The 13,604-nt window shown below is 37.0% G+C and overlaps 1 protein-coding gene and 1 pseudogene across 1 annotated transcript in view; one reads left to right on the top strand and one right to left on the bottom strand.

The window, feature by feature from the left end:
* Window positions 1–671: 671 nt before the first annotated feature.
* TCEA1 (transcription elongation factor A1) overlaps window positions 672–13,604 on the bottom strand; it is a 58,717-nt gene continuing 45,784 nt past the window's right edge. The window contains exons 9-10 of the mRNA XM_050801817.1: window positions 4,860–4,931; window positions 672–2,221 (exon numbers count right to left, since the gene is read on the bottom strand). Of these exons, the coding sequence (XP_050657774.1) occupies window positions 2,213–2,221; window positions 4,860–4,931 (81 nt within the window). The 3' untranslated portion in view covers window positions 672–2,212. The remainder of the gene's footprint in view (window positions 2,222–4,859; window positions 4,932–13,604) is intronic.
* LOC126961576 (ESF1 homolog) lies at window positions 5,653–8,662 on the top strand (annotated as a pseudogene).

Here is a 13,604-nt window from a genome sequence, read left to right as displayed (position 1 = left end):
CAAAACAATTACCCTTAATATTTACTTCCAATTACTTTACAAATGTCTAGTATTAGGCTGGGCATGGTGGCTCATGCCTGTAATCCCAGCACTTTGGGAGGCCGAGGGGGGGGTGGATCACCTGAGGTCAGGAGTTCGAGACCAGCCTGACCAACATGGTGAAACCCCGTTTCTACTAAAAAATGCAAAAATTAGCTGGGCATGGTGGTGGGCGCCTGTAATCCTAGCTACTTTGGAGGCTGAGGCAGGAGAATAGCTTGAACCTGGGAGGCATAGGTTGCAGTGAGCTGAGATTGCACCACTGCACTCCAGCCTGGGTGACAGAGCAAGACTCCGTCTCAAAAAAATAAGTAAATAAAATAAACTCCAGTATTTTCCAATAGCAAAACTCACTATTTGGTCTCTCACATTAAATTAAATATACACATGGGACGCGCTCACATATTTACTCAGAACCTGCCATTCCATCCATCACCAGAGGTCCAGGAAAAGATAAGAAAGATGATATGCTCTGTAGTGCTGCTGAATACTAGTTTTTACTGAAGACCAGGCTTCACTTAATTAAAACTGTACTTTAGAAATACCTTAGTAGTTGAAGGGAGAGCGGGTATGTGGTTAAACAAAAGGTAAAGCAAGCTTCAATGTCTAAATAAAATGACAAAATGTGATACATGTTTAACAACAAAAAAACTTTATTGAATTACAAATTTTAAAATGGATCACTTAATTTAAAAGTGAGATTATTTTATTCTGAAACTCATTATTTCAAAAATGTACTTTATTTTTGAAATAAAACAAAATCTTCAACTATGAACTGACAAAATAGAGGTTGAGTTGGTACCAGTGGGCCAATTCTTAACTAGGACATTTAAAAATGCTGCTTTCTGTATTACAACAAAATGATATGCAATAAGAAATTGGAAAAAGGGAGCAAAGGAGAGTGCAAAGCATGTACTGAGGTCTTTCTATGCGTGCCTGACAGAATGCAGATTCAGCATAAAATGTAGACTTTGCAACAGTGGCCTTTAAAGTATGCTAGAGCAAGTATACCCTAGGGAACCTATGTGAAAACAATTTTTGTCTTACTCCAAACGAAAAAATGGTACACACTTTAACAAAAAGTAAAACTTAATTGTAAGATCTGTACTGTAAAGCCCATATATTCAGTTTGTTCAACAATCTCACTCATTGACAGAAAAAGTCAGCAAATAAGACATGGGACAAAAATATTTTCTATCAATCTCCACATGAAAAGACCACAGCTTTAATGATTTATACAATCCTTAAGATTAATCCTTGGTCAGTATAGATTTCCGAATCAAAATCTAGTCATGAACTGTTTACAATAGCTATACTACACTAAGATGTTAAACATTTTCTTTCCAGTATGTCTTCCTAAGAGGGGAAAAAAATAGTGGGAAGTTTTCATCTTTGCCTATGAGGGGATTTATGAAAAGCCTTCTAAACTATAACAGTGTTCTTCTGCAAAACTAAAACACATTATAAAGTCAAACAGGTAAATTAATAGGAAAACCAAACTGATCTCAATAAAGTCTTGTTTCCAAAATCTATTAAGAACAAGTAATATACATGTACAAGAAATTACAAGAAATGATGATCACGGTTAGTTACAGATGCAAAATAATATCTAATATTCCAAGCTTGTGAACATAATAATTAAAATCAAATTCATAAGCTACCTCAAAATTATGTACACTTTAGATAAGCTGGTCAAGTATTATTTGAATACACACCATATTTGGTAAACCTAAAATTATATTACCTTTTCTCCTCCTTTAATATTTGCAGCTACATGCCAATATGAAAAAAAAAGTATTTTCATTTATGTATTAATAACAGAGAATAACAGAATTTCTACTGTGTATGTTTCACAGTGTAAAAGAAAAAAGTTAACATATATTTTCCTTTAAGAAAGAAAAAATATTGCCAAAAATTTAAGTGATATCAACTTACTTATAAAAACGGAAAAAATATGTTTTGAAACAGATACCATATAATTATTATATGGTCTCCCTACTGATCTGTAACTACAGAAGGCATTTAAAGGACGGGATGTTAGGTCAAAAACAAAGTCTAACCCAAGTTGCTTTAAAAATCTGATTTGCAGGAAAACTAGTTGCTTGGCCTAGTTTAAAGCTAATTACAAAATCCGTTTTCTTAATGGTCCAGATATTTTACCAATTCTTCCAACTCAACAGAACTGTCAAAAAAGAAAAAATATTTTGTGAGACCTTTAAATACCAATCAGGTTCATTCCCCATTTAATACAGCATACACTTGACCCTGCTTTTAAAAAGGATGCATTTTTGAAAAAGATGCTGTATTTTTCACACATAATAATCACCTATCTTAAGTGCCTGACTTTCCCAGCTTAGAACTACTAGGAACATATAACTAAAGAACTTGTATAAAACAATTTCAGCATTTTTATTAAATGCCTCTTTATGTTTTTAAGGTTAAAAAAAAAATTCCAGCCGGGCGTGGTGGCTCAAGCCTGTAATCCCAGCACTTTGGGAGGCCGAGATGGGCGGATCACGAGGTCAGGAGATCGAGACCATCCTGGCTAACATGATGAAACCCCGTCTCTACTAAAAATACAAAAAACTAGCCGGGCAAGGTGGCGGGCGCCTGTAGTCCCAGCTACTCGGGAGGCTGAGGCAGGAGAATGGCGTGAACCCAGGAGGCAGAGCTTGCAGTGAGCTGAGATCCGGCCACTGCACTCCAGCCTGGGCGACAGACCAAGACTCCGTCTCAAAAAAAAAAAAAAAAAAAAAAATAATTCCAAACTTGAACTTCTAAAATATGCCACCCTAGGCATCAGCTTTCTATCCTAAATTGAACTTTCTTAAATTCAATTAAGTACTATGTCAAAACTTGTGTCACAAACTGCATGTATTCAAAACAAACTGCATTGCACACCTCATCACCATAATAAAAATGATCCATCAGCCAGGCACGGTGGCTCACACCTGTAATCCCAGCACTTTGGGAGGCCGAGGTGGGCAGATCATGAGGTCAGGAGATCAAGACCATCCTGGCCAACATGGTGAAACCCTGTCTCTACTAAAACACAAAAAATTAGCCAGGCATGGTGGCGTGCACCTGTAGTCCCAGCTATTCCGGAGGCTGAGGCAGGGGAATCTCTTGAACCCGGGAGGTGGAGGTTGCAGTGAGCTGAGATCACGCCACTGCACTCTAGCCTGGAAAAAGAACAAGACTCTGTCTCAAAAAAAAAAAAAAAAGAAAAAAAAGAAAAAAAAAAAAAGATCCATCATGCAAAACAAATCCAAGAGAACAGGCCAAATTTGCTCAACAGGATTGAAAAAGGTGAATGTCCCTCTCCTAGACCAATGACAACTTCTGCAACCTGAGATGGGTAGGAAATACTGTTTCAAACCATGAAGACACTTTCAATAGCAGTAATCTTTCCAGCTCAGAACTAAATCTTTGTACGTAATAAGGGTACTGGCCGGGCATGGTGGCTCACGCCTGTAATCCTAGCACTTTAGGAGGCCAAGGCAGGCAGATCACCTGAGGTCAGGAGTTCAAGAGCAGCCTGGCCAACATGGCGAAACTCTGTCTCTACCAAAAATACAAAAATTAGCTCAGCGTGGTGGCACGTTCCTGTGATCCCAGCTACTTGGGAGGCTGAGGCAGGAGAATCGCTTGAACCTGGGAGGTGAAGGAATGAGTGAGCTGAGATAGCGCCACTGCACTCCAGCCTGGGCAACAGAGTGAGGCTCTATCTCAAAAAAATTAATGAATAAATAAAATAGGTACTGGCCCCAACCCCTTAAAGTGGAGTTGAAGAAGCCAAATGGATATCCTCAATATGGTTTGGGACTCTGGCCCAAAGGGCTTCTAGTTCACTTCTGATTTTCAGAAAATGCTTTAAGCTAAGTGAATAAATCAAAATGAGCATTAAACTGAAAAGTCTATATAAGTATAAATGAAAAAAAAAAATCTTGTACAAACTTCAGAAAAACTAATAAAAATAGCCAGCATTTTTAGAACACCAACAATTATCAGGCACACTAAACATATTATTTCTACTCTTCATCACAATCCAAAATGTGGGTAGTATTTACATTTAATACATAAGAACAATATAGTTCAGCAATGGGAAGTGGCAAGGGAGTTCAAAATCAGTTTGCATGATTCCAAAGACTAAAAGACACATAAGCCTCCCAAACTCACACCCTTAACATCCCCATCTATAATAATAATTAAAATGTTTTTAGTACTGATGTGTATTTCTGCTCCCAAATTTAAATTTTATGCTTTTGTTTCAAAAAATCACTCAAGAATGAATCATTTAAATAATATAAACTTGCCTGTGTGGGACTAATTTCAAGAGCACACAGGCAATATGAAGGCTTAGTGAAAAGTGTACAAAACGACAGCAGTGCTCATCTGTAATTTCTAAAATAAACACTGAAATCATTGGGTCTGATTTCAACAAGGGGAAAAAATTTTTCCAAAATCAAACTCTATTAAAATAAGTAATAAATACATAGAGATTTTCTGAAGTACAAGAGTCAAAACTACTTAATGAATATAGTATAAATAGGTCGGTGATATAATAATTGAGCAGTTAAGATTCACTCCCCATTTCCTGTACCAAAACAAATAAAGGTGGTAAGGTCAAGTTAATACTCTTTTATTTCTAGTAGGGTAACAAGATAGTATATTCCATTACAAGTAGTCAGGGACTACAAGAGTACTGGATAGTGTGAGCATATCTGTATATATTTAGATATCTAGGCAGACCTATGAAAAGACCAGAAGAAATCATTCTATTATAAGTGAGTATAATATGAATCCAAGAGGGTCCATACCTTCCATCGATTTCCACATTCATTACAGACAACAAATGTTGTCATTGGTTCATCAGCACTACGGGTTTGTACCTGCAGCAAAATTAAATTAAATGTACTTTTTGCAGTACTATAAAAAAAACCCAACCCCAATAATGTTATACATAAATATATATAATATTTGATAAATATAATGGTACCACAATAAAATGAATAGAAGTCTAAAACAAGTTTAAATAAGCTAAATAATGTCAACAAAGCACACATTTCCAAACTTCATTTTCCTAAGTCCTTCTTTGTCTTTCCTGTTTAATATATGCTAGGTAAGTGGGAAAATCCTGTAAAGTCACACCTTATTTTTTTAATAAATAGCTAATAAATATTTTAAAAATTCACCAGTAAGTTATTTGGAATAAGGATCTCAAAAACAATTTCATCAGTAAGAAGCACAGAAATGAATAAATTTAAACATATGTCAATATTCTCTTACAAATTAACAAGATGTAAAAATTAAGAATATCTCAGTCTGACAAATACAACTGCAACAACCTTCCTAAAAGTTAGGCAGCATTCTCTGTAACCTAGAAACTTGTTATCTAATCTATTTCTAAGATGGCAATTAAAAACACAAAAATACAAAGGATGTTTAAAGAGTATAATTTTACAACAGCACAACACTAAAAACAAATATCCAACAGGGAAGTAATGACATAAAGTAAGAGTATATCCATTTGATTAAATATTACACAGCCAGTAAGATGCTTACAAAGGTTTTTGGTGTTTTTTTTTTTAAACAAGAGGGAGAGAACTCCAGATGTGTTTGGTTTCTTCAAGCATTTGTTCAGCAAGATTAAAAGTTAAAAATGGCACCAAACAAGAAATAATCAGTGACCAGCAATTTAAGCATATAGCAAAGGACCTGAGATTTTGGGAAATGCCAGAAAAGAATCAAAAAATCAAAATTGGCCAGGCATGGTGGCTCACGTCTGTAATTCTAGCACTTTGGGAGGCTGAGGCAGGTGGATCACTTGAGGTCAGGAGTTCGAGACCAGCCTGGCCAACACAGTGAAACCCCGTCTCTACCAAAAATACAAAAATTAGCCCGGTGTGGTGGTGGGCACCTGATTACCCAGCTACTCGGGAGGCTGAGGCAGGAGAATAACTTGAACCAATGAGGCAGAGGCTGCAGTGAGCCGAGGTCACACCACTGCACTCCAGCCTAACGACAGAGCGAGATTCCATTTCAAAAAAAAAGTTCAAGTTGAACTATGCTGTGGATAAGAGGGCACCACATTAACCATAGCACTACAGACGACTTGAAACATTTTTATGACCTTTCAGATTCTGATTCCAATCTTTATGATGAAGATAGCAAGCAATGAATCAAAAGAAAATATAGAAGAAAAAACTGCAGACTAAAAAAGCAATAGATTCAAAAAAATCTAGTTGAGAAAAAGAAATCAAGAAAGCTAATCAAAAGGATTCTGAAAATAAAACTGATATAGATAATTCTGAAATAATTAAAAAAATGAAAACCATGTAAATCTAAGATAGCTCCCAACATAAGTCCAAAGAAGGACAGCAAAAAATTTACACAAAAAAGTACAAAAGAGAAAAAAAACATTATTCAACATACTATCAACTCTTCTTTCAAAGAAAAATGAAGGACATTAGACTCAGGCACCTCTGCTGTGAACTCTCCCAAGATCAAGTGTTCTAAGACAAGAAGATAAATGCAACCAGTGGTTCATCAGTGCCGCAACAAGCGGCAGTGATGGTTATGAAACACTCAACAGACAGTAAAATGCTTGACAAAGATGCTCTGAAGGAAGATTTAGAAAGTGTTAGTAAAACACGAAGTGATGAGGAATCTAAAAATGAAATTACAAGTGTTGGGAGAGCTTCAGGTGATGATGACAATGGAAGTGGTGATGATGAAGATGAAGAGGAGGATGACGAGAATGGTGAGGATGATGGTGAAAGTGACAGCAGCCCTAATCTTGCAAGGGGTAAAGGAAATATAGAAACTAGTTCTGCAAATGAAGATGATACGGCAGATTTGTTTCCAGAAGAAGCTAGTTTTGGGCATACTTGGAGAGAATCAGATAAACCTGCTCCTCATGCTGATGACATTACACATCAATTAGCAGTTTGCAACATGGACTTGGATAGATTAAAGGCAAAAGATTTGCTGGCTCTGTTCAATTGATTTAAACCCAAAGGAAGTGTTATATTTCCTGTAAAAATACATTCTTCAGAGTTTGGAAAGGAGAGGGTGAAGGAAGAGCAAGTCTGAGGACCAGTAGAGCTATTAAGTGTTCCTGAAGATGCCCCAGAAAAGGACTGAACCTCTACAGAAAAACTGAGAGATTATTAATTCAAATGACTGAAGTACTATTATGCAGTGGTAGACTGTGATTCTCCTGAAACAGCCAGTAAAATTTATGAGGATTGTGGTGGCCTGGAATTCGAAAGTAGTTGTTCTTTCATAGATCTAAGGTTTATACCAGTTGATACTACTTTTGATGATGAGCCCAAGGACGCGGACTCAGAGGTATATTTAACAGCATATAAACCAAAATATATCACATCTGCTGCAATGGGAACATCAATGGTGGAAATCACTTGGGATGAGACTGATCATGAAAGAATTACAACACTCAACAGGAAGTTTAAAAAGGAAGAGCTTTTGGACATGGATTTTCAAGACTACTTAGCTTCCTCTAGCAAAAATGAAGAGGAGATAGAAGAGGAGCTACAAGGTGATGACCAAGTCAATGCAGAAGAAGATAGGAAAATAAGAAAAGTCAGAAGGACGATGAAAAACAAATCACTAAATATAGGCAACTCTTGCAGGTTATTCAAGAAAAAGAAAAGAAAGACAAAGAAAATGATATGGAAATGGAAATGAAGTGGGTTCCAGGTCTTAAAGAAAGTGCAAAAAGATGGTCAAGAACAAATTGGAAGGAAAGGATAAACTGACGCCTTAGGAACAATTTTTAGAGAAGAAGAAAGAGAAAAAAAGACAGAAAGAAAAAGAAGACTCTTGTTGAAGAGGCCAGTGAAAATTAACTTCCCTCTGATGTTGATACGAATGAGTGGTACTTTGCTAAAGAAGTTTAAAAAAATTGGTATAAAGAAACAAGTGGATAAAATCTGCAAAAGACGGCACATCTCCAGAAGAAGAAACTAAAATAGACAAAAGGCTGAAATGGCTTTCTTCATTGGATGAGGAGGAGGAAAGTTAGAAACACTTCAATTACAAGATTGTGGAGCATCAGAACCTGAACAAAAAGAAGAAAAAGCAGCTCATGAAAAAAAAGAAATTATTAGAGGATGACTTTTAGGTAAATATTAGCAATGCACGGTTTCAGGCAATGTACACTTCCCACATGTTCAATTTGCATCCCTCAGATCCCAGTTTCAAGAAAACAAAAGCTATGGAAAAAGTCCTCGAGGAGAAAGCCCAGCAAAGAGAACGGAAAAAACAAGAACTCAGGCAATAAGGAAAAAAGAGGGCCGCGCATGGTGGCTCACGCCTATAATCCCAGCACTTCGGGAGGCCAAGGTGGGTAGATCACCTGAGGTCAGGAGTTTGAGACCAGCCTGGTCAACATGGTGAAACCCCGTCTCTACTGAAAATACAAGAAAATTAGTCAGGCATGGTGGCGGGCACCTGTAATCTCAGCTACTCGGGAGGCTGAGGCAGGAGAATCATTTGAATCAGGGAGGCAGAGGTTGCAGTGAAGTCCACTGATCCTGCCTTGTCAATGTTTATTAAATCTATAAAAACCAAAACAGAGCAGTTTCAAGCAAGAAAAAAAAAAAAAAAGTCAAATACCTAGATGTTATTTCTTTTTGAATTGAAAACATCTAAAATATACAGAAAGAGTAGCAGAAGCATTTATTGGGAACAAAGCTACCTTCAATAATATGAATAAAATCTTATTTTGAACACAGTAAAATTTTTCTTCATAAATAGTTGTTCTTAATTGTGGATGACAAATTTGTATTGTATATTCCTACAGATCAGTCATAATTAGATCAAATTACCTGAATTGTAGGGTTTATAAAATGTTTACATTTTATGAAGTTCAATTCTAACTAGTGGAAGGTTACTCTAGCTTTTGTTTTTTTGGGGGGGGAGCGGGGGCCGGGAGGATGGAGTTTCATTCTTGTCACCCAGGCTGGACGGCAATGGCGTGATCTTGGCTCACTACAACCTCCACTTCCTGGGTTCAAGCAATTCTCCTGCCTCAGCCTCCTAAGTAGCTGGGATTACAGGCATGTGCCAACACGCCTGCCTAATTTTTTGTATTTTTAGTAGAGATGGGGGTTTCACCATGTTGGCGAGGCTGGTCTCAAAATCCTGACCTCAGGTGATCCGCCTGCCTCAGCCTCCCAAAGCGTTGGGATTCCAGACTTGAGCCACCGTGCCTAGCCTACTCCAGCGTTTTAAAAGGCTGTTTACAATTCTATGTGAAAATAGAGCAGTATCTACTCTTAAGTTTGCTTAAAGGTTAGGGATAATTTGAAATATATATATATATAAAATACGTTAACTTCTCTGGGAGCGGGAGGCAGATTTAAATAGCTATTAAAATAATTTATTTTTCGCTGGCCGGGAGCGGTGGCTCACGCCTGTAATCCCAGCACTTTGGGAGGCCGAGGCAGGTGGATCACAAGCTCAGGAGATCAAGACCATCCTGGTTAACACGGTGAAACCCTGTCTCTACAAAAAATGTAAAAAATTAGCTGGGTGCGGTGGCGGGCACCTATAGTCCCAGCTACTTGGGAGGCTGAGGCAGGAGAATGGTGTGAACCTGAGAGGCGGAGCTTGCAGTGAGCCGAGATCACGCCATGGCACTCCAACCTGGGTGACAGAGCAAGACTCTGTCTCAAAAAATAAAATAAAATAAAATAATAATAATTTATTTTTTTAGCCATAAAGGATGGAAGTCAAGAACTTTTTATCATGTTAAGTATAGTTTATGAAATTAATTTGTAAATAAAAGAGCAAAGTATTTTTAATTTTTGTATAGCATTGATTTATTTCATTTTATACATCTCAAATAAACTATTATCTGGAAAATTTTTTAAAAAGAGGAAAATGCGGCCAGGCGCAGTGGCTCACGCCTGTAATCCCAGCACTTTGGGAGGCCGAGGCAGGTGGATCACGAGCTCAGGAGATCGAGACCATCCTGGCTAACATGGTGAAACCCTGTCTCTACAAAAAATGTACAAAATTAACTGGGTGTGATGGCAGGCGCCTGTAGTCCCAGCTATTTGGGAGGCTGAAGCAGGGGAATGGTGTGAACCCGGGAGGCAGAGCTTGCAGTGAGCCGAGATCGTGCCACCACACTCCAACCTGGGTGACAGAGCAAGACTCCGTCTGAAAAAATAAAATAAAATAATAATAATAATAATTTATTTTTTTAGCCATAAAGGATGGAAGTCAAGAACTTTTTATCATGTTAAGTATAGTTTGTTTATGAAATTAATTTGTAAACAAAAGAGCAAAATATTTTTATTAATTTTTGTATAGCATTGATTTTTTATACATCTCAAATAAACTATTATCTGGAAAAATTTTTTAAAAGAGGAAAATGCGGCCAGGCGCAGTGGCTCAGGCCTGTAATCCCAGCAATTTGGGAGACCGAGGCGGGTGGATCACAAGGTCAGGAGATCAAGACCACGGTGAAACCCCATCTCTACTAAAAATACAAAAAATTAGCCGGGCGTGGAGGCGGGCGCCTGTAGTCCCAGCTACTCAGGAGGCTGAGGCAGGAGAATGGCATGACCCCAGGAGGCGGAGCTTGCAGTGAGCCGAGATCGCGCCACTGCACTCCAGCCTGGGGGACAGAGCCAGACTCCATCTCAAAAAAAAAAAAAAAAAAAAAGAGGAAAATGCTTACATTATTATTATGGTAGCTAAATTAAAAGAAGAGCATAAAATAGTTTTTACAGTATTTAATTCCAACTATACATAGAAAAAAATTCAAAATGTGGTATGAACATACAGTGGAATATTATTCAGCCGTAAAAAGTAGGGAAAGTCTGACATATACCACAACACAGATAAATCTTGCAGATACTATGCTAAGTGAAATAGGCTAGTCACAATAAGACAAACATTCTATGATTCTACTCATATGAAGTACTTGGTATAGTCAAATTGTGAGAGACAGAGAGCAGAATGGTGGTTGTTGGGCTGGGGGAGAGGGGAATAGGGAGTTACTGTTTAATGAGTAAAGAGTTTCACTTTTGCAAGAGGAAAAGCATTCTGGGGACTGGATGTACAGCACTGTGAATGCTCTACTACTGAACAGTACACTTAACTGGTTAAGATGGGAAATTTTAGGTTTATATATATATAAATTATATAAATATATATTATATAATTTTATAATATATATTATATAAATATATATAAAATATATATATATTCTACCACAACTACTTTTGTTTAAACTTAAAAAGAGAACTCAGCAAGAAAAAAGCTAATATGATTTTTAAAAACTTAATCTATACAAGATTATAAATTTCTGAAGTTCTAAACTGAAGAGAATTACCAGAACCAAAGGTCTCAAAAACAGAAAGGTTATTTCTCTGAATGAAGATGACAAAGCATTATTAAAGTTAAATGCTATTCTTAAGTTTAAGTTGTGGCAAGAACCTAAATACTAACAATGCTGCATTTAGAATAAGGTTTATTGAAATTCCATATGAGATGATAAAATCCCAGTTTATCACCACTTCAAAGATCAAAGGTTCATGACACCAGTAAACTATTAACATGCCTTCCAACTCAAAGGCCCAAAGGAAGACAAAGCAGCACTATCCTCAGAACAGCAGGGTTCTGCTCACTTAAGGCCTTCAGATGAAATGGTTTGAAAACTCTGCTATACTTTCCATATACTTAATTCTGATATCCAGGGCCCCAAAAGTGGATATGAGGAATCTTTTGCTCTCTGGGAAAAATTTTAATCTCCTGTTGGGTACACAGTAATCAAGAGTTACACTTATTTCTTTTACATCTGTTATTTCCATGAGAACTTTGAGAGTTCTCTATCTGAAGAGAACACTTTGTGATTCTAAGAAAATCATACTGGCTTCAACTTTAGGCTGGGTTCTTTCTGCTAAAAGAAACAAACTTGGTATTTACATTTTTTGTCTTAGCTATTTATAACTCGATTACGTAAGTATATCACTTCTACTGTTTACATTTTAAAGAAGCTTTAACTTTTAAATAACTTTCTATTTATACTTAATACTTAATACATGGCATTTTTAGGGTACAATTTGTATTGTTAAGATATTTCTACCTGACTAAAAGAAAATAGAGCAATTCAAACTCAGAATTTTCTGAGACCACTTTTATCAGTGCTGATGCATTTTAGTAGCAATCAGTAGTAAAACTGCTACAAAATGAAACATGGAAATACACAACTGTGACTTAATGAGACTCAAACAGGTAAAGGACTTCGGACTGGTTAAATGAAGTATATCTGAAAATGGAGACTATATGTCTGTAAATAGTAGAAAAGAGGCAGAAGCTCATATAACATTCTACCATATGTGTTTAGAAAAAGGAAAACAAAGGCCGGGCGTGATCACTCACACCTGTAATCCCAGCACTTTGGGAGGCTGAGGCGGGCAGATCACAAGGTCAGGAGATCGAGACCATCCTGGCTAACATGGTGAAACCCCGTCTCTACTAAAAATACAAAAAAATTAGCCGGGCCTTGTGGTGGGCGCCTGTGGTCCCAGCTACTCGGGAGGCTGAGACAGGAGAATGGTGCGAACCCAGGAGGCGGAGTTTGCAGTGAGCAGAGATGGTGCCACTGCACTCCAGCCTGGGCAATAGAGCGAGACTCCGTCTCAAAAAAAAAAAAAAGAAAAAGGAAAACAAAAATATTTTCATGTATACACATAAAATACCTAGAAAGTTTCACAACGAACTAGTAACCTTGCTTTACTTCCAGGGAGGGAGAACAAGGTGGCCACAGGCAAAAGTGGGAAGGGAATTTTCTACTCATAACCTTTTGTACCTTTTGAATTTTTAACCACAAAAATAACTACCAACAAAATTTGTTTTATGGCCCCTTTAGAGTTTAGTGATGTTATTTTTAAAGTGCTTACTGTTCTATCAGTGAAAAAAATCAATTCCCCAAATCTACTGTCTGAAACAGATTTTCTAAATATTATCTCCCTTAAGGAGACAATCTTGAGCTTACAGCAGATGATATAGCACAAAAACCTATTTGGCAAATGAAATTAAGACAGTGATAAAAACAATTTTCTCATATGCACATGCAACCAAAATAACTATAGCATAGTTTTCAGTTGTTGAAGAATAAAAAGGCTAGTCATATCAGACATAAATGTAAGTTATCAATATTACAAAAAAGGAACAAATTATCCAGAAGCCAGTTAAGTCTAAAGTACCCATAAGCCATGTGGAGGAGAGTGAAGAACTTTCCTTATACAGTCCTGCAAAATAAAAAGGATTATGGCCAATTTACCTAGTAACTAATACAACTGCTTATGACCTTTTAAAAAAGAACAAGGTCATTTTATTAATTCCTATATTTTATAAATTTTATTTGACACAGTTTTCACAGTAGCTATTTCCATGACAGTATAGATATATCAAGTTGGTTTTAGTTAACTAGAATCAGTATTAAGAAAGCATTCTGGCCAGGCACAGAGGCTCAAGCCTGTATTCCCAGTACTTTGGGAGGCCGAGGTGAGAGGATCACTTGA

The sequence above is a fragment of the Macaca thibetana genome, chromosome 8, assembly GCF_024542745.1.
Source record: "Macaca thibetana thibetana isolate TM-01 chromosome 8, ASM2454274v1, whole genome shotgun sequence".
NCBI classification, from domain to species: Eukaryota; Metazoa; Chordata; class Mammalia; order Primates; family Cercopithecidae; genus Macaca; species Macaca thibetana.
This window is presented reverse-complemented; position numbering and strand designations above follow the sequence as displayed.